We start from the raw sequence: 20,699 nt of genomic DNA, 5'->3' as shown, positions 1-20,699 counted from the left end.
GGTTAGGAGACCTGGGCTCAAAGACCATCGAAGACCATGCAACCCTTTCACCTAAAAGATCCAGCCTTCTCGGGCTTCTCTAGTGGGGCTCTGGGGACACGGCTCCTTCTCCTGCACGTGGGATGTGCGGGTCCCTTCCTTATAGAATCGAGTGAAGGGGCAAGCCGATGAGGCCGTCTGGCATGAACTCGCCTCCCACTGCCTGCACCTGGCTCCAGGGGCCCCGACAGTCCTCACCACACACAAGAATGACAGCGCCCCCTCCCTGGAGCTGGGCCGGCCGCCTCATCCTCCCCCAAGTTGGCTCGGGGCTGCCTCCTGTCCCCCTTGGCAGGCAGGTGTACAGGGCGCCTGGGCCTGGGATGTGGCCCTGGCTGGTGCCCACGCTGTCCTCCGGGGTTGGAGAGAGGGAAGTTTGTGGGCTCTGCCAAAAACATTCAGCATGCTGCGATCTTCCTGTCGCCTTTCCGATTTTGGTTTTTCCAACTCAGAGTGCCTCCTCTCTCTCTGGGGCTCTGGGTCTCCTGAGCCCGGCTCAGTGGCACCCCTCCTTTCTGAGTTGCCTGGCTGCCAGCTCAGGGGTGTTTGGAAGTGCATCACGTCCCTCACGGTGACGTTATCTTCTCTTGCCCACAGATTGAGGAGAGCGAAGACGAGTGGGGGGTGCCCCACTGCCTGACCCTCCGGGGCCAGCGGCAGTCCATCATCGTGGCCGCCAGGTAACTCGGGAGCCCGCCCCTTGCCTGTGTCCCCTTTGACGTGCTGCGGCCTGAATACTTGACGCATCTCTGTCTCCAGTTCTCGGTCTGAGATGGAGAAGTGGGTTGAGGACATCCAGATGGCCATTGACCTGGCGGAGAAGAGCAGCAGCCCCGCCCCCGAGTTCCTGGCCAGCAGCCCCCCTGACAACAGTGAGTGTGGCCAGGGCAGCCTGCCCATGCTGGGGTCTGGTTCATGGAGGGACAGCATTTTTGCATCTAAAGCCACCCCATCGGGTGGGCCTCACATCTGTGGTCTACATTTGTGTTTAAAGCCAAAGATCAAGACGGCTCATTTTCCTAAAACACCTGAAAACAGCATAAGGGAGCTGGGAAGTTACCTTTTCTGGGGCAGCATTTACCCTTGTCACACGGAGAGACCACCAGGCTGTCCACACCCAGAGTGAGGGCTGTACTCCACACACCCGGGAGGGACCGGGGCTTCAGGGTCCGTCCCCCTTCAGTGGGGGCCTCATTAGATTCTGGTTAGGTACCACAGGGCGTGACTGCGGTGAGCCCCCCAACCTCCCAGCACCTCAGAGGGTATCAGGAAGGGGTGCTGGCAGGAAAGATCCGAAGCGCTGCCTTTTGCCCCATCCTGTAGAGTCCCCTGATGAAGCCACCGCGGCTGACCAGGAGTCAGAGGATGACCTGAGCGCCTCGCGCACGTCGCTGGAGCGCCAGGCCCCGCACCGTGGCAACACAATGGTGCACGTGTGCTGGCACCGCAACACGAGCGTCTCCATGGTGGACTTCAGCATCGCAGTGGAGGTACGCGGGGGCAGGGCAGCTCTGGTTCCCAGCTTGTGCTGGCCCAGGCAGAACCCAGGCAAACTTCTGGGCCAGGGCCTTGAGGGAGGCTGGCACCACGGGGGGCCCCACCCACCCACGGTGGCTAAGCAGGGAAGGATCAACGCTGGACCCCCTTTGGAGCCTGCCGGAGGTATCCCTGTAGGTGGCGTGGAGTGGGCGCCAACCTCCCGCAAATGCAGTCATGTCTCTTGGTGCTCATCAGTCCCTGTTGCCGTCCATAAGATCGTTTTCTCTCATTCTTCACCTGTTTTCTTGCCTGTCATGCAGTTAGCCTAGAACACAGGTGCCCAGGGCACAGCTACTGGACAGTTCCATGGCTGTCACATCCTGAACTGCCCACGGGAATCGGGTGCATGGGCGGGAGGAGAGTCTGCATGATGGCAAGCAGGTGCCAGCCGAAGCCAGTGTGCTGCTTCATGGAAGAACCCAGGGAGAAGGGGACGCAGGCTCTGAGAGCCATCCCTGTGGAGGGGTAGAAAGGGGGTGATCCCTCTCCTCCCCATCATGAGGGTCACGGCAGACACTCCTGTGACAAAAGACAGGCTAACAAGGGAAAAGCATGACCAGTTTATTTCATCGTCATTTTACATGACATGGGAGCCTTCAGAATGAAGACCCAGAGGTCTGGCGAAAACGGTCGTTTTTACGCTTCGGTTGGGTGAAGAGCGGGTGGCCGAGCGGAGCTGATGGGGCAGGCTGAGAGCTAATGCCGGAGGGTGAGAGGAGCCCAGCAGGGCCCCTCCAGGTTCACTTGGCCTCTCTGAGCAGCGTTCCTTGCTCCTGGGTGTGGGGGGGGACCCTTTCCGCAGTGGGGGTCTTAGACCCTCTTCTCACACAAGGTGGGCCGGGGAGTGAGTTTGTAGCCAGCTCTGACACAGAACGGTGGGGAAAGGTTAGGGCCACACCATTTTTGGTTTTGTGGCTGGCTTTGGCCGGGGGAGGTTCTGGTTTCAATGACCCGCCTTAAGGAAGGGGGATTCTAGTTTCCGTGGCTTGCCTGGGGGAGGAAAGGGGCGAGGCAGGAGGTGCTCAGGGAGGCCGGGCTTCTGAGCCTTTCACTTCAGGGTATTATTTTCTGATCCTACCACCTGAAAGCTGGCTTTGAAGACGGCGTCTCTCCCAGATCATGAATCCTTTCCAAATACCCATTCCCTAAACATTCTTCAGTCCAGGCCCACAGCTGTGTTTCAGAACACTTCGAACCCATGAAGGTCTAAAACAAGAAAGCTTTCTTCGTCTCTTACTGGCAGTGGACCCTGCCCTGAGCTGGGGCGAGGTCATCCATCACTGTGATTGCGTTCGATGTGAATGCGCACGTTTCACTGCGGAACCTCTGCCCCCGCGCCCTCTGCGGGCGGGGCTGCTGCGGTACAGGCAGGACTCACCTTCTAAAACGCAGAAAGGTCCGGTTCCCACACAGGCCTGGTCCAAACAGTGTCACATAAGAGACTATGGCCGGGACAGGAGTTTGCTGGCTCTTGGAACCAACAGCAGCAGGAATGAGCCAGCAGTGCTTCGTGGAGGGTCTCGAGGGAGTCTCGGAATTTATTCCCCGGAAACGACCTTCCCCATTGCTCAGACCTGCCTTTATTGAGTTTCCTGCTACAAGCCAGTGTTTCTAAGCCCAGGCCTGCTTCTCAAGACATCCTCAAGGGGACACATCCGAGGTGCAGGCCCTGGCTCCCCCACGGACACAGTCCAGCTGGCCCCACATACAAGGCTCTGTCCCATAGGGTTCCCCTGAGTGTGCAGGTGTGAATATTCCCTCCCCGGGCCTCCCTTCTGCCTCCTGACAGCCCAAGTGTGAAGAGCGCTAACTGTTCTTCCCCAGCTTCACACCTCCGCCAGGCTGCCCATAGCTTGCGGGTCTGAGACTTCTCCCAGGGCATGGGGATTATGACAGCAGGAAAGGAGACCCCCAGGCGGAGGAGCAGGGAGGAACCCGTGATAGTCTCATGGGAAAAGAGGCCCATCAGGTCTCACCTGTGGGGGTGTGTCTGAAACGAAGCCAGTCGACGTGTGGCGCCACCACTGGGGAGGAACTGTCCTGACCTTGCTTCATTCTGACCTCAGCAATGTGTACGACTCTGAAGGCCTATTTGTCTTAGGCCTCAAAGCTTTTTAAATACCTGGAGGCACCCAGGCCATTCAACAAGGCAGGAAATACCCAAGTGGGATCCAGGTGGCGGGAGCCCCCTGCAGCCCAGCTTTTTTGGGTAACATCTGCATGGTCGCAGCCTTCCGTGTGCATGATCAGGTCAAGGTACTGAGTCAGGGGCAGACTGGCCCCCGGCCAGACCTAGCCCCAGTCTGATGGCTTATGGCCTGTGAACAAGGAATGGGTTTACCATTTTTTAATGGCTGCTAAATAATGTCTTCAGTTTTGCCCCTTGGCCTGCAGTATCTGCCGTCCGCCTTTTGAGGAAAAGTTTGCTGCCCCTAGCAGAGGGCAGGAGAGTGAGCCACCGGCCAGTGGGGTTTCCAGGTGGCAGTGACCACCCAGTACAGTCAGGGACCTGGCTGCTCCATCACTTTGCAGATGTCCATCCTTGCCAGAAAGCCCCCTCCCAAGGCGTGTGGCGTCAATCTGGCGTCAGTGGCAGGCGGCCCTCGCGTGCCAGACGCCAAATGCTCGCTGACTCGCAGAGGAGCCGTCCCCAGGGCCTCCGCCCTGCATGACAGAGGACGAAGCAGCTCCATCTCCTCCTGACTCGGCAGCCTCCTCTCCGCAGTCCTGTGCCCAGCCTCTCTTCCAGTTCCCGCTCCCATCTGACTCATGCAGGCACACATGAGGAAGGGGCATATCTGGGGACAGTGTAGACTCAATGGCCTCTGCTAAAAGTTGTGGGCAAGCCAGCAGGTCTGGGGGCTCCCACTGGAGGGTCAGATGTTGGGATGGCCAGAGGGCTGCCCAGCCTGTGGGCACTAGAGCCAGTGAAGGGCCAGAAGCAAAGCAATGCAAGTTGTCTTTTAAGGCTGGAGTGGCGAGACGGGGGACAGCGGGGAGGTTCTTCAGCAGACGGAGTGCAGACACGACTGGGAGGAGGGAAGGGACACTGAGGCCAGGGAGTGGCGGGCACGGGGGTTATACTTGTTCCCCGTGGCATCACACAGCACCAACCTCAGACTGGGTGAGGCCACAGAAACATCTCTAACAGTGCCGGAAACCGGAAGTCCAAAATCAAGCTGCTGGCAGGTGCGTTCCTTCAGGGAAGATGTCCCCGCCTCTCTGACAGCATCTGGTGGCTGCGGCAGTCCCCTCCTCGGGGGTCCCTGGCTCTACCCATGTCGCAGGGCTCTGGTCTGCCATGTCACCAACTGCCCTCCCTGCATCTGTGCTCAAATGTCCTCTTCTAAGGACACGGCTCACGTTAGGCTTAGGGCTCATCCTAGTGGCCTGACCTCGATCGCATCTGCAGAGACCCTGTGTCCATATGAGGCCACCATCGGTTTGAATTTGAGCTTGTCTTGTTGCAGGGTGCGTTCAACCCACAGCAGGGTCTGAGGGGATGAGGGCCAAGAAGGGAGAGGAGTGGAGGCCCCAGTGAAGGGCTACGAGGAGACAGGGCGGGCTGGTCTGGTTCTGGACAAGGATGTTGACCCTCTTGTGAAGGCAGTGAATGGAGACAGGTCTGAGAGCCACCAGCATGGCCTCGGCCTCCCGAGTGCGGGGCAGGAGAGTCGCAGCGAGCAGGGCCTGTAACATGCTGGAGGCCAGGATGGACCCAATGCGGGGGGAGCAGGAGGCTCGGCCGCTGGGTGGTGGGGAGCAAGGAAGGGCCGCTGGATGTGCCTGTTGTGAAGAGGTTTCCAGAGGCTACCAGAATGGCCAGGCAGAAGCTGGAGAGCTCTAAGGAAGCTGCTTTGGAAACAAATGGGCCCAGACTGTGATGTGTGACATGTATGAACTCCAGCGGGGGCTGGCTGTGAAAATTGTGATTCAGTATGAAAATAGGAAAGGGGAGTGTGCCACTCTCCTTGCCCCACGGTGCGTGGCCCAAGATGCCACATGGGCATCAGCCCAGCCCGGGCGCCACCAGGACCTTCTGGGAACCTGGAGCCTTGCATTTTCTTGTTCCCTTCTGCCATTGGGGGAGGAGGATGGAGGGCTGGGGCTGCCTGCCTGGTCTGGAACCCCCTTTTCCCCCATCTGCAGGGTCCCTCTCATTCCGCCAACAGAGGGGGCCTCCACATCCTGCAGCCCCTCATGGACCCACTGTCGGTGTCCATCTCTCCCACTGGACCCTGAGCAACTGGAGGGCAGGGACACCAGACTGATCCCAGCACAGCAGCTTAGTGACAGGGGCACCCAGAGACATGGAATGAGGCAGACTCAGAAGTCCGTATTTTTGTTGTGGTAAAATAGCCATACCACAATATTAGCCAACTATTTTTACATGAACAATTCAGTAGCATTAAGTGCCTTTACAAGGTGGTGTAACTGCTTTGAGTATCTGCTGGTGATGTCACTTTTGCAAAGCGACCAAATGAGCCACCAGCGTGTCAGGCCTGCTGAGGGTTGTTTGGAGGTAGCATGGACACAGGTGCCTGTCCCTGCCCCCCGCTGGGCTGCAGCGCATCCCAACAATGCTCCAGGGGCTGGGCCAGCCGGGAGCCTGGAGGTGGGCAGGGCTGCGGCTGCCTCCTGGGCCACTAGAGGGCAGGTGGGAGCCGCACACCAGCACCCCAGGCCCCACTTCCTGCGCAGGGTGCCCGGCACCTCAAAATGAGTGCTGCTGCTCCGAGCTTGTTGAGACGGATCGTTCCCTCTTTCAGCTTCCGCCTGCTGGCAGCGCGTGGGGTCCTGCACCCCCATTTCTGCCTTGGTGTCACAGGGCCCACTCCCTCCCCACCAGGTGTCTCTTCTCCTCGGGACACCACTCCCGTTGGATTTAGGGCCCAACCTACCCAGTGTGATCTCGTCTTCACTAGTTACCCTGCAGCGAGCCTGTTTCCAAATATGCCTGCGTTCTAAGGTGATGGTGGTCAGGACCTCAGCGTGTCTTTTCCGGGGACACAGGGCCCCCAAGATGCCCCACAGCAAATGACAAGGGGAAGTGATGAGATCAGGGTCCCAGGACCTGCCAGGTCTCCCCACACACAGGGGAGCAGCGAGGCCTCAACCTTCAGTCGTGGACATGCCCCAGCCCAGGGCCCTGGTGCAGGGGCAGGTGCCCGCCGTGCTTCTCACAGGCCTCCTTGCCTTTCAGAATCAGTTGTCTGGGAACCTGCTGAGGAAATTCAAAAACAGCAACGGGTGGCAGAAGCTGTGGGTGGTGTTCACAAACTTCTGCCTGTTCTTCTACAAGTCACACCAGGTAAGTGCCACACACAGGGTGGGTGGCAGCATGAGGTGAGGGGGCTGCCCTCCTCTGGAAGGACTCAGGCCTCTTGAGCTCCAGCCAGGTGTCACGGGGATGACAGGGATGCTGGCAGGGGGCCCCTGTCCACCTGAGGCCCTCAGCTCTAGGAAAGGCTGATATTATCCAGTGAAGGACCACTTCCACCCTAGGAAGGGCCACCTATCTTCTGGCGGGACAAGGGACGGGGGTTGGCTTTATCCACAGCTCAGTCCTGGTGGGGACTTGCCACCTGGGCCATCACGTACAGGCCAACACTGGCTCCCATGATCCCTTCCAGGCCCATGCCCGAGGGTGGCGCTCTCTGGGCTCCCGGAGTCCCTGCCCGATGTGGGGCAGCAGCCAGGCCCAGCAGCAGAAGCTGCCCCCGAAAAGCCACTGTTTCCCCTTTCCAGGACAATCATCCCCTTGCCAGCCTGCCTCTGCTCGGCTACTCGCTCACCATCCCCTCCGAGTCCGAGAACATTCACAAAGACTACGTGTTCAAGCTGCACTTCAAGTCCCACGTCTACTACTTCAGGGCGGAAAGCGAGTACACGTTCGAAAGGTAGCTGCCCCCTTCCCAGGCACAGGGCTCTGCTCCCAAGTCAGCGAGTGAGATGGCCCCACCCTTCCCTGCCAACTGAAGTGTTTAGACCTGGGGTCCCACTGCCTGACACCAGCAGGCGATTCTGTTCTCATGGCAGAGTGGGGTCCCGACTTCCCTGGGCCCTTACCCTGCACGGCGTTGGCTGAGGCCCTAGACATCTTGCTTGGAGATCTCTGATGTGTGTGTACGGGACTATGAAGCTAAGCCCCAGTGGGTGCCGCTACACCGGCCACTGCTGGCCCAGCTTTACCCACCCAGGCCCAGTGGAAGCCTTTCGTGACAAAAACCAAACTGCACCTCGGGCTTCGCAGTCTGTGGCTGCAGCAGTACTAGTCACGCTGCTGCTGCCAGGGCTATGACAGAAATGCTGTTTCAGGTCAAAGGACCGTATGAGGAAGGAAGAACTCTTCAGGGTTATTAGTGAGACTGCCTACATGGTGTAATGGGACCCAGGGAGCACAGACTTCGTTTAACCAAGAAATAAAGCAAAATAAGAGTCAGGCCTAAGGCTGTTCTGAGCCACCCCCTGGGGGGAGGGAGGTCCTCAGGCTGCAAACCAGACAGGGCAGTCCCCAATTCAGGGACTGCCGGCCATGTTGTGGGACAGAACAGCAGTTTGTCAATCAATCCCAGGGATTTTTAAAGCAGCGGGGACAATTATGCGTACTTCCCAGTAAATTCTTTGGAAATAGCACAATGCTTTAAAACCAGAGTTTAAAACTCCTGTGATATCCAAAGGTAGCACTTCCTAAGCAGTATCACCAGAAAAGGAACCCAGAGAACCATTTGAGAACCATTCTCAAATCTGATCCTGGACTGAAAAACTTAGTTTGAGGGACTGAGCTCGAGAGCTGGGTTTAACCAAGATGGGATTTTGTTATTATTGTGGCAAAGGGCCCCGCCTTGCAGTCCAGATCCTGAAAGGCCTGGGGCCAGGTAATTTGGGGAGTCTGTCCTGCATCGTGTAGGATGTTCAGCAGCATCCCTAGCCTCCACCCACTAGATGCCCTCAGCAACCCCTCAGTTGGGACATCTAAAAATGTCTCCAGACCTTACCAAATGGGACAGCATCACAGCCATTTGAGAATCACTGGTACAGAGCAAATACACAAACATATAAAATGGAGATTCAGGCGTGCTGGTGCAGGCTTGTAGTCCCAACTCCAGTATGAAAGACAGCCAGACCCTGTCTCAAAGGGGGAGCTTCCACTAAGCAGGATGGGACACGCCCCGCCATTCTCTGCAGTGTCCATGAAAATAGGAGGTAGCGTTCTCCCCAACAACCGAGGCCACCTCACTCCTAACTGCTCCAATGGAGTGGGCAGTGTCACCTCAGCAAGGTGCTTACAGCTCCATATTAAATGAGTGCCCAGGCCAGTAGGTCTCCACTGTACAGAACGCCTGGGTGCTGGGCGTTCCCTTGCTCTCCTGCTGAAGCGGTAGATTGCCAACAAGGCGACCTGACTTCACCCCGTGTTTCCGTAAGCGATGCCCACCGAAGCGTCATGAGTCCGTCCAAACAAAAAAAAAGTTGACTGACTGACGTTCCCGTGTTGCAGGTGGATGGAAGTGATCCGCAGTGCCACCAGCTCTGCCTCGCGGGCCCACGTGTTGAGTCACAAAGAGTCTCTCGTGTATTGATGGCCGGACACACCCGTTTCCGCAGTGGCTGCTCTCCTGGAAGACGTTTTCTTTCTTCTGTATTAATGAAGCCTGGTAAAATTAACACCTGTCTGAAAATCAAAAACATGGCTTCCCAGCAGCTCTCCTGTCTCCACAGCCGCGTTTTTCAACCCCGTCCTCCCAGCATCTGAATGAACAGCGCTCCCACCTCCAGTCCTGGCATCCGCTGGGGGCGCTGTTCTTTAGCTAGTGCCAGTATTAAAACATTGTCATTACGAGAGTGCCAAATGACATCTTCCCTCCACCCTGCCCCTGAAACACACACACACATCCGTTCAACACAAGACAGGGCAAGTGTTGTTTTTTTTTTTTTCCCTAAAAAAAGAAACTTTTGTTATTTTCACCTATTGGCTGCTGCATTTTACAAAGTAGATTTCCTGGTGTTTGCAATACACTCGGTGCAGCCTTAAGCAAATGAGATCATTTTCAGATTTCGTTTTTTCAGTCTTTCTACTTTTGTAATAATAGGAAGTTAGTAGGACTCACTTCTCTGATTACTAAGCAATTTGCAGCACACCGCGTTCCACTGCGGGGTTTCACGCTCACCTGAAAACACCCGTTCCCGACCGACTTCTTGGTGCAAGTTGACCAAATCGTTTTAAGTGGCAACTCTTTCCAAACCGTAGCAGGGTTGTTTTCTGTTAAGAGAAGCCGAGATCCAGTGCAATACCTGGACTGTCACCGTCCTGTGAGTGGTGTACACAATGGGAAGATAAGCCGTGGTGTTTTGCTGTCTGTGTCACAAGCATGAAAACCTGTATGTCATTGATCAGGGTCATTTGTGGTATGTTCCGTGATGAGCGTTTAGTGAGCGTGCTGGCTGCAGAGCACTATGAAATCATGGTACGTAGTCCCCGGCACCTGTCGTTATTCCTATATCCTCCTGCAACTGTGGTTTGAAACTGCGCATTCTCTAGTAGTGTATATCGTGCCTGTCTTCAAAAACATTTACCTTTTTATACTCATTCCCCCCAGGCATGGGGTAGTGTCAGTCAGACTGCACAGGGAACGTGGTTTCCAACGGTTCAGGCCCCCACTCGGGAAACATCTGTCTGTTCTCGACGGTGATGGGGTGGCTGCCATTCCCTTGGTTTTCCTAAGCCCTTTCTAACAAGAGTCTCAAGCTGAGGCGACGGCCGATTCAACCCAGTTCCTTCCAGTGCCCCGTACCATGGCATCTGCCCACCTGAGAACCAGGAGCACGCCCTCTCTGTGGAGCTCGGACTGGTGTACCTGGAAACGGCAACTTGCAAACAGACAAAGAGCCTGACGTGTGTTAATCATTTGCCTTACAAGATGTACCAGACGGTTTCCAGTACTAACAAAGGGAATAAAAATACCTCACGCCACAATCCAACATATTGACGTTTTAAGGCAAAACAACCAACTTTGTAGTCTTCATTTTCTGTGTGGTGTGTGTGGTGGCGGGGGGGGGGGGAAGGGGACACTCCAGCAAGGGTTTCTAAAGCCCCCATGTTATCGGGCTCCCTCCAGAAGTCACTGGTCACTCATTCCTGGAGACTTGGGGACGAGGCAGTCTCCTCAGCTAGTTCTGGATGATTCCAAACTACTTTGCTGGACACTGGTGGTTCTGACCTGTGACCAGCACCTCTGCTTCCTGTGTGCCCTCAGGAAAATACCAGTGTGGGTAACACTCCACACCCAAGCTGCCAGGGACAGATGGAGTTTGAGACACGCTACACACAAGACACACAATGACGCAGATACTCGTTTTCTTGAGCTTTATTGGCCCCTGCATGATACAGTCCCTGTGCTTAAGAACATGCCCTATTAGGTCACTCTGCCTTTGCTGACATATTTTAGAGCAGAAATACAGAAGCTGTTTTTAAAGAAGGAAATGTAAAAAAATGCTTATAAATTGACCGTGTTTTGCCAAAGGAAAGGTACAAAATGCTACCTACAGAACCAAACCAGCCACTTCACAGGAGCAACTCAGGAATAAAATTTTTGGATAAGGAAGGCAGATACACTTCCAAGAAAATCAGAACCCAGCAGGTGGTGGCCAGGACATCCCAAACAACACTGGTGTCCACCTTGCTGGCAGCAGCCACCCAGCCCACAGCCCTCGTCTCCCAGAGGCAGAGGCTGAGCACCTCCCCAGGCTGCAGGCTCCGGGTAGTTGAGCCAGGAGCAGCTCAGGGCTGGCACTGAGAGGCTATTGGTGACAGTAAACCCATCTCAAAGGCTGGGCCCGCGGGTCTGGCTACAGACCAGCGGCAGTTGATGCTGAGGCAGGTTCCAGTTGTAGCCCTGGTGCCTGGGCTCTCTGTTAATGCAGGCCTGGAAGTGGCTACACAAAGGCCAGCTTCCTTGGCTAAGATGCCCTTAAAAACTCTGGAGCTGATATTGTGTGTCAACAGAAAGTAACAGCCCAGGAGACAGTGTACAGTGGCGAGCTTTCTAACTCCATCAAACCCCATCTGCCCCGACAGGAAATGCTGCCAATCAACTCAATGCTGCCAAAGATTCACTTGTTGCTGCCACGGGGGAAGGAGCTGAGTAGGATTAGTCTGGCGACTGCAGAGACTTCCCGTTCATACCAATATTTTTCATCAGAACCCAGTCCCTGGAGCAGCACAACCACTGTTACTAGCATGAGACCGGCTTCAGTGTTAAAAACTGATGTCACTGTCCATTTGTAAATCTGAAGAACTCTGTGAATCAGAGAAGCTGCTGTCTGCCCTGGCTCACTTAAAAATCAGGTAACGGCATGCCCTGGGGAACACACACTCATCTGTGTGATTCTCTCAAAGACAAAACTAACCTTTGGCTTATGCCGCCTGCTTCATGTAAGGAAACAGTTCCCCACACAGAATATTCCCTGGAAATACAAAATGAAATCTTCCCCAATTTTATCATTCCAGATAACATTCTTGTGCAGAGTAATGAGTACAATAAGAATTAGCAACTCAGTTCTATTTCCCCTAACCAAAATATATCCCTTATAGAAATTAAAGAGTTCAACCCAAATCCACTTCTAATAAAATACCTCAATTTTAGAGCTTAAAAACCAGACTGCACTAGCAAACTGACACAATAACCCACTCAAGCATCTGTAGCTCAGGGCTCTGTCCCCCCTGTAGCTTAGAGGCCACTAGACCAGCAGATAGCTGAGCTACATCCCCAAGCTCACCCACTAACTTCCTTGCTTCCAAAAATCCTCACTCCACAAGAACTGGCACACCCACGGGAGATGTCAATCATCAGCTTCAACACACATAAAAGAATGCTTCATGTACCAGTCAACAACTGCTGCAAGAACTCTCCCATTCCAGAAACCCAGAGATTTTCCCCCTCGCCAGGCAAGGCCCCACAGCAAACCAAGAAAAACAGACACACTGGCTGCCTGGCTAGCAGGCACAGGCCCCTTTCAGAGAAGCAAAATAACCCTTAAGGTCCCCAGCAACCGCTACAGCAATCGAACAGATCAGCAACCTCCAACCGCATCATCTCAGTGAGCAAGTGTGCAAGCTGTCCAGGGCGCTGACCGGGGGACTTCTCCCAGGAGTCTTCCAAAGTGTCTCATCACACACGCACAGCCACGAGTACACACGCACGGCCACACGTACACCGCAGGTGCCCTGTCCTCTGAAGAGTCACATTTCAAGGAGTATGCAAAATAAGCATGTTATAAAATTTATTCGTGTAAGCATTCAGACATTTTTAGGTGGGAAAGATGATATGCAGAATCCACTACAAGGTGCAACAGAAAATCGTATTGGAAAGGACGGTACATCTGGCGCAGACCAGCAGTGGCACGATTCCAAACAAATGTCAGACGAGAGCGCTTCATGGGGAGAAACTGAAAATAATAATTTAAAGCTTCATGAGGCAAGATATGTTCCAATTTAAAACACTAAGAAACAGTACCATCGATGAAAAAGGAAATCAACCTCTAAGTGTACCAAAAGGGGCGTAGGGCAAACAAGAGGAAAATTTGCATTTGTTGAGGTACAAATAGGAGTGTTCTGTAAGAGAGGGGCATTAATTATTATTAATGACAAACCCTGCAAATACAAAAAAAACCCAAATCACTGGTCACAGAATTCAAAATGTACATGTAATAAAGGCAAGGCAATAGACTCAAGTTATGGCCTGTCGAATATTTACTCCACTGACGTTATCTACAGAAGCACTTGGCCAGTTTGTACACAGTGATTCCTTATGCACGCCGAAAGGGTTTCCGTAAAAATGACACTATATACAAATCTGTACAGCCATCCACCAGAGCGATTCTCCAGCTCCCAGAGGGAGCTATCAACTTAAAGCAGGATTCCTGAGGTTTCATGTCTTTAGTTGCCTTATCATAATCCCAAATATACATTTCAGGGTTTTTGTGTTTAAAGACACTTTCCTTGAATATGTGCACTATGGTTAAAATTAAAAACCAAAGTAATAAAATAAAATAAAATGATCGCTGGAAGGAGCTGACCCTCCCCACCCATCAGAGAGACTTCATCTGGCTGTGGCACAGCGAAGACTGTGTGTGTCCCTGGACGGGCGCCCGGCGTTGGGGTGGCCCCCGGTGGCGCACCTCTTCAGTGGAGTCAGCAAAGGCTCTCGTTGACTTTTTAAAAGGAGGAGGATGAAGAAGGAAGAAAGGAAAAACAAAACCCCAAATGCCAAAGGAATTTCAGTGGGATGAAGTTCCTCCACCACTTAGAGAATATCTAGGGAAAAAGAGAGAGAGAGAAGTGAATACATGTCATTTCTCATCCCTGTGTAGAAATTCACATAGTAACCAAAATCTTAAGTTTTCATAGGAAACTCCAAGTCATACAAAAATAACTGGAGCAAATATCAATGGGTAAGTCTAATTTTAAACGAATGCATATAAAGATTGAGAAGATCATGATTCTCACACAAAAACTCCAGAGTGTGTCACAAAAACCTAGAATGGGTTCAGCCTCTCTGGAGAGATGTGAATAAAACAGGAAATGATATCTTTTTACTTATGATCAATTGTTAAAAAGTGAAAACTAATCAATACACGATGACACAGTAAGATTCCAGGGATGCATATACATTCCCGATGTGAGCGCAGGAAACCCATTTTGGCTATAAAAATAGTGATGTAGTCCAAGAATCTATTTCCTAGAACTGCTTCCGAAATACGGTCCAAAGCAGGAACAACCCGTCTGCACAAAAATGTCTCTTGGGACTTTCGTAATTACACTAATTTGAAACAACTCTGATGCCCAACAGTACAGAATCAGTTAAGTAAATTATACAAACTGAAATAACACAGACTAAAATTGGTAATTATCTGTATCTACGTATATATATAAAAGCAATATTAAAAATATGTACAAGTTTAAAAGTACATACAAAACTACAGGTTGGGCATCCCTTATCTGAAATGCTTCTGGCTTTGCATCTGGGAATATCTGCATTATACTTACCAGTGTGCATCCCCAAATCCAAAATCTGACATGGCCCAGAGAGCAGTTCCTTTGAGCCTCACACTGGCGCTCAAAAAGTTTCAGATTGGGGATTTGGGCTATTCAACCTGTATATGTGCGCTATATAAGTATAGTTTACACGCACAACTTCTGTATCCTAAATAAGTACTATAGAAATTCTAAAAAATCTTATCTGCACTATAAGGTAGATACGAGAATTCAGTAAGTTTATAACCTGGGATGACAACAGAAGGCAATGCACCCAAAGATGATGATGAGATTTGGGCTACGGTGGTGGGATCATGGGTAATTTCTGTGTCTTCCAAAAATTCTACAAGATTGTCTCTAGAATACAAAAAAGGGTGAGGACAGGGTCCCCTCATGACCACAATTCCCTCAACCATTTTACAGCAGACTCCAAGTCACAGGTCCGGGAGAGATGGCTGAGGACGTATTTGGCGAGGCTGATCTCAAACGTTCCCATCTAGAGCTCCTCTTTTAAGGCATCTGAAATACTTGGCACCCTCCCAGAGAACGAATGGTTACATAAGGTCCTCCCAAAAGCACGTGTTAGCCACGGAGCCTAAGACTCAATTATAAAGAAGTACAAATGACTAAATCACAGGATGAGTTGATGTCACACAAAAGAATCCAAACATTAATTCCAGCTGAGACAGAAATAAGTACCATAGAAATTCTAAAAAATGGATCCATACATGATGACATAGTAAGCTCTGAAAATGCTTCAGACGAGAGGCAGCTCTCATTTTTCCTACAGTCATCTACTGAAATAACGTGTTCGGAGCAAAACTGGCAGGAAGTCTAAGCCATGGCCCCGTGGTTTTGGCAGCCAGCAGAGGTGAACGCTCAGTGGGAGCTTCAGGAGCAGGGAAGGGAGAAGTGGGGGCCACAGCCAAGCCTGCAGGGAGACGATAAGCACCCCAATAGGCAGGTCGTCTGAGGACAGAGGAGGAAAGAGGGGCACTCATCACAGACAAAGGCAAGACAGCGCCGACTCGGCCTCCCCTGTGTGTCACTGCAAAGTAAAGTTTTAAACACAACACAGACATCAGGTAGCTACAGACCCGCATGAGGGTAAAGAGGGTCATCCCCAGCCACGATGCCCAGTGAGCACGTGCAATGTGCTGCCTGTGAATGGAGATGCGCTGAGTGTAAAGGACATATCAATTCCAAAGATGGTCCCCCCAAAAATGTAAAATATCTTATTGATGATTGTTGGTATTAATGTTGAAATAATACTTTGGATCTGGCAGGTTAAAAATGTATTGTTAAAAGTAATTTCACTTCATTTTGCTTTTTAAAAATATGGCTATGAGAAAATGTAAAATTCTCTTTTTGTTGGGTTTTTGGAGTCAGGGTCTCACTCTGTTGCCCAGTCTGCAGTGCAGAAGTGATCATAGCCATAGCCTTGAACTCCTCGGCTTGAGAAATTCTACAGCCTCAGCCTCCCAAGTAGCTAGGACCACAGGTACAAGTCACCATGCCTGGCTAAATTTTTTTTTTTTTTTTTTTTGTAGAGACAGGGTCTTGTTATTTTGCCCAGGCTGGTCTCAAACACTTGGCCTCAAGCGATCCTCCTGCCTGAGCCTCCCAAAGCATTGGGGTTACAGGCGTGAGCCACCACATCCAGCAGGAAACGTAAAATTCTGCATGTGGCCCCCATTGTACTTCTACTGGCCAGCACTAGTACAGATCAACTTGCCTTAACAACTGAAAGAAGAGGAACAGGGAGACGGGGTCTGGAAATGGGAAACATGGATCAGTTCAACACATACAAGCCAGATGCTCTGCCCTGGAGCTCCTGGGGAAATCAAGTCATGTATATAAACAAACAGTTCATAACAATTTCAGGCAATTCTGAACAATGTGGAAAGTATTGGTTCTAAAAGTAATACTACAAAAGCAGAAAACACAACGCCGAACAAGACAGTAACAATCCTGCGAGTTTCTGGTTTTGCTCTATTTGCTTTATTATAAGGCTCTTTCTAATGAGAAATAATGTCACTAGCATGAGGTATGTGATACTAAGTGTGAGAAATCAAAAAACTGGTGTTCAGGCGAAAGATGGATGACTTTTTCATTCTATTTTCCTGTATTCCTATATTGTTTTGGGTATCAAAGGAGGGAGGGATCATCCTTCAATTGCCTCAAAATTAAAGGCAGCCAATAAATCATTTTTATTTTCTAGCAACTTAAAAAGTTGAAATGGCATACTAAGGAACCTGAGTTCAGAAGCATAAACCGGAAGTATCAGAGCTGTGGTTTTCTCCTGCCATCCCCACTTAGAGGGGCTCTTCACAGGACAGTAGGCAGCCCCTTCAATCACTCCCAGATAGCAAAAGGGACCACACACGCGCACAACTTCTTTATGTACTGTCAGGTGGAACGCATCTCAGGGAAGACCTGGAAATCTCCGTCATCATCACAGAGGCTCAGCCAGCTTTGGTAGGGACATCAGCCTGGACACCTGAAGATGAATGTCAAGGCAGCAGCACGCCTGGTCCTCCCGGTGGGGGGAGGACAGCCCAGTGACAAATCACCCTTGGGTCACACAGAGCAGCTGCCCAGCACACGTCCACTGCCTCCAAACACCTGCGCCTGTGCCCATGGCAGTCAGGAGGGGCTTGGTTTCCATGGTTACTCCTACAACAAGCTGGGAGGGGGCAGGGAGGGCGAAGCCGTCACCCCACTGAGTCCTCACCCAGAGTCTATGTAACAGGTGGGGCCACTGGGCAGGGACAAAAGCTCCCTACAGGCTGGCACAGATGAGCCCCTACCAAGGAGGCTTCCAGACAAGACACACACAGCTAAGACAGCGAACACACCTGCGCCTGCTCCCGCCGAGGGGACCACACCAAAGCTGCTGGCATTTCTCACATTGACTTTAAAGCCGAAAACCAGAGAGACAGTTACACACATCTGGCTAAGAACGATCATTCTCTGGCCAATAATTAAGCTGCATAATTCAGAGGAAACAGATATTTCACCACCACCCTGTATTTGTGTGGCAAGAGCTACAAACGCACAAAGTCCTGCGGGCTTTTCCAGCCGTTTCCAGATTCAGATCCTTCACTCACATTGATTTCTAGAATTCAACAAAGTCTCCTCTAATTCAACTCTGTGTGTACCCTGAGGCCTGCAAGACAACAGGAACAGACAGGCCAAGAGCGAAGTACCAAACTCACCAACCAAGTCCCAGGCCAAGTGCAGGCCTCTCCTTCCCCAGCCCAGGGGGGCCCCGGGCAGTTACCTCTGGAGCCGCTGCACGAGCTGGGCCACCATGGTGTCGGAAATGCCGGGGCACGCCTCCTCCGCTAGGTAGATGGCCCCTCGCAGCTCTTCAATGGACCCCAAGTTCCCGCCGCATGCCTGGCTCTTCTCCTTCAACTGAAACCACACGAACAGGAAGAACAGTGTGAGGTGCACCAGCTGCAGAACCGGGAAGCATGCTTTTCAAGGAGCAACACAGCACGTGGACCACGACACCATCCCAGCCACGGGGTGTCCGGGAAAGGCTCTGACTCGGGATCCAGGCCACTTCAGATCCCTGGGTTTTTTTTGTTTTTTGAGATGGGGTCTGGCTTTGTTGCCCACACTGGAGTACAGTGGCGCGATCTCAACTCACAGCAACCTCCGCCCCCTGGGTTCAAGCAATTCTCCTGCCTCAGCCTCCCGAGTAGCTGGGATTACAGGCCCCTGCCACCATGTCCAGCTAATTTTTGTATTTTTAATAAGGCAGGGTTTCACCATGTTGGCCAGGCTGGTCTCGAACTCCTGACCTCAAGTGATTCGCCCGCCTTGGCCTCAAAGTATTGGGATTACAGGCATGAGCCACTGCGCCCAGCCCAGATTCCTTCTGAAGAAAGGTGATTCAAATGCTCTGAGAGCAGTTATGTATAGACAGGGTAATCGTCAGACCATAATCGTGACTGTTCTAGGCCAGAACAGAGACGACTAGCTCTCTGTGTGCCTCTCCCGAGTCTCACCATGATGGACTGTACTCTCTGTGCTCTTTTCCCATTTCAACCATAACCTTGTACCAGAAAAGCAATTTCAAAGGCTATCGTAAGTTAATCTAATCTCAATATGAAACTGCCACGTGGGCCGTCAAAGCTTACTTCCTCATGTTAATGGGTTGGTTCTTAAACTCCAGCAAACTGCCTTTGTGATCCACAGTAGTGTCAAAACATTCCATTTCATGTAAGTGGCAGCCTTAAATTCTGGAAATCTCCAGTGTCCTCCCTCTACTCCCAAGAGAAATCACAACAGTGCCTTCAGGCACTTCCCTAAGTTAAAGGTCAACTAAGTCTCTCTCTGGAAGGCCCAGAAATGTGAACTGTGAAAGTAAGAGCTGTTCAATCAAGATACAGCATGGCTCAGAACTCGACAGAAGAGGCTCTTCGTGGTGGCTCCAGAGACGATGGACACCGCCTCCTTTTCAGGGAAGTAAGGAACATCTCAGGCGACATTCAGCTTGGTTTGCAGGTTGTTGAACACATTTCCAAACCCAGCCCTGCCCTGAGAGCCACAGCTTCTCTCCCCGCTGCTGAAGGGGCAGGCAGGAACAGGAAAGTCTGACCTCAGAGGGCCAATGGGTGCGGAGAGCATTTGTTCCTGAAGCTCTTGCTGTCCCAGAGGGCCCACCCTGCCGGCCCCGAGATGGCCACTTGTGTTTGTCTAGGACTCCCCCACAGTATTTACAAGTCCTGACAGGATCCTGTACCATCCAGCACTCTCCCTCCTGCCCATGTCCCGCCTCTAAGTCTCAAAGAAGGAGCAAAGGCAGCAGAAGGTCTGCCCTGGGAGAGGGCCAGTCCCCTCACTGTGTGGAATGTACTGGACCAACCACTGACTTCACGGAGCAACCTGACCTGTGCTCCCTGAAGGAAAGCAGGGACGCCAACGCCCGTCTCCTCAATGGCCTCATCTGTAAACATGGGGCTATAATCCTTCTATTGAGCTTCTGCAAGTATTGTATGAAATAATGCACATTAAACACTCTGAACTCTAGGGTAGCAAATAGCATTCATAAAAATACATTGGGAAAGATGTGAGTTTAGCATTTGGTTAGCTGGAAAATCCAGGATACGATTGCATTTAGGATATGTCCTGAATACTTACGTCAAAGTTTCTTCATGGGCCCAGTGAAAAAATAAACAGCCTCAGGTAAATGAAAAAGTCCATGCACTTTCCCTAACTGCCTGACTGACCCGATTCCAGAGGCCAATGGCAGAGCCGCAGGAGCGCAGCCTGGAAATCCCACAGGGCCCACTCCCATGAGACAAAATGAAGAGCAGGCTGGCACTCAACCTGGACATCCTAGGTAGGAAGAACACAGGTGCCCAGAACCATGAGCCAGGGCTGAAGCCAGATATCCAGCAGGGCCTCCGCGTGCCCTGTGCCTTCCCTGACACCAGCAGGCTCGGCTGTTTCCCACTTGAAACTGCAGGTGAGGCCTCGGGCCCCGGCCACAGCCCTGCTCGCACTGGGCCCTGAAACTTGCCAGGTCAGAGGCCCTCAGACAAACCCTCCAGGGCAGGGCAACAGGTGCAGGCTCACTGGAGGGCTGGGAAGAGGCACTGGCAGGCTGGGCACAGCCCACAGCCAGGGATTCCCCACTGCATGACGCAGGCACAGGAGAGGGGAATGAGCTCCTACGATGCTTCCTCCTCCGAGGGCCTCCCCTTCAAGGACTAGGACCCCCAAACACAGCCGCAGTGGAAAGCTGCCCAAAGAGGGCGATCCCCATGCAAACAGATGTGTGTGTGGCCCACAGTGAATACCTCAAAGGCAACCTCAGCCAGGAAGGGGCACAACAAGAAAAGGGGGGACTTCCAACTTATTTTCAAATCCGCTACTAACCAGATGCAGAACAACCGTCATTCTTACAAAGCCTACTTTTGAAAATCTCTCAAAACACGGCCGGGAGCACTTTCCTCTGGGAGGCAGAGGCTGAGCAGAGGGTGGGCACGGCACAGGGAGGCCCAGCCGGGAGCACAGCACTGCTGAGCAGAGGAGGGACTTTGGTGAAACATGTGGCTCAGGGGAGACC

At 52.2% G+C, this 20,699-nt stretch overlaps 2 protein-coding genes across 2 annotated transcripts in view; one reads left to right on the top strand and one right to left on the bottom strand.

The window, feature by feature from the left end:
- Positions 1-10,586, top strand: part of FARP1 (FERM, RhoGEF (ARHGEF) and pleckstrin domain protein 1 (chondrocyte-derived)) — a gene marked incomplete at its 5' end in the record, with an annotated part of 192,374 nt that extends 181,788 nt beyond the window's left edge. The window contains 6 exons of the mRNA XM_011992457.1: positions 637-719; positions 799-911; positions 1,363-1,529; positions 6,782-6,889; positions 7,327-7,478; positions 9,080-10,586. Coding sequence (XP_011847847.1) covers positions 637-719; positions 799-911; positions 1,363-1,529; positions 6,782-6,889; positions 7,327-7,478; positions 9,080-9,161 — 705 coding nt within the window. The remainder of the gene's footprint in view (positions 1-636; positions 720-798; positions 912-1,362; positions 1,530-6,781; positions 6,890-7,326; positions 7,479-9,079) is intronic.
- A 2,258-nt stretch (positions 10,587-12,844) lies between these two features.
- The window catches only part of STK24 (serine/threonine kinase 24), a 73,524-nt gene continuing 65,669 nt past the window's right edge, over positions 12,845-20,699 (bottom strand). The window contains exons 10-11 of the mRNA XM_011992434.1: positions 17,898-18,034; positions 12,845-13,894 (exon numbers count right to left, since the gene is read on the bottom strand). Coding sequence (XP_011847824.1) covers positions 13,858-13,894; positions 17,898-18,034 — 174 coding nt within the window. The 3' untranslated portion in view covers positions 12,845-13,857. The remainder of the gene's footprint in view (positions 13,895-17,897; positions 18,035-20,699) is intronic.

Source organism: Mandrillus leucophaeus, unplaced genomic scaffold (assembly GCF_000951045.1).
Source record: "Mandrillus leucophaeus isolate KB7577 unplaced genomic scaffold, Mleu.le_1.0 Scaffold1103, whole genome shotgun sequence".
Taxonomy (NCBI): Eukaryota; Metazoa; Chordata; class Mammalia; order Primates; family Cercopithecidae; genus Mandrillus; species Mandrillus leucophaeus.
Note: the sequence above shows the minus strand (reverse complement) of the source record. Positions and strands in the feature narration are given on the sequence as shown.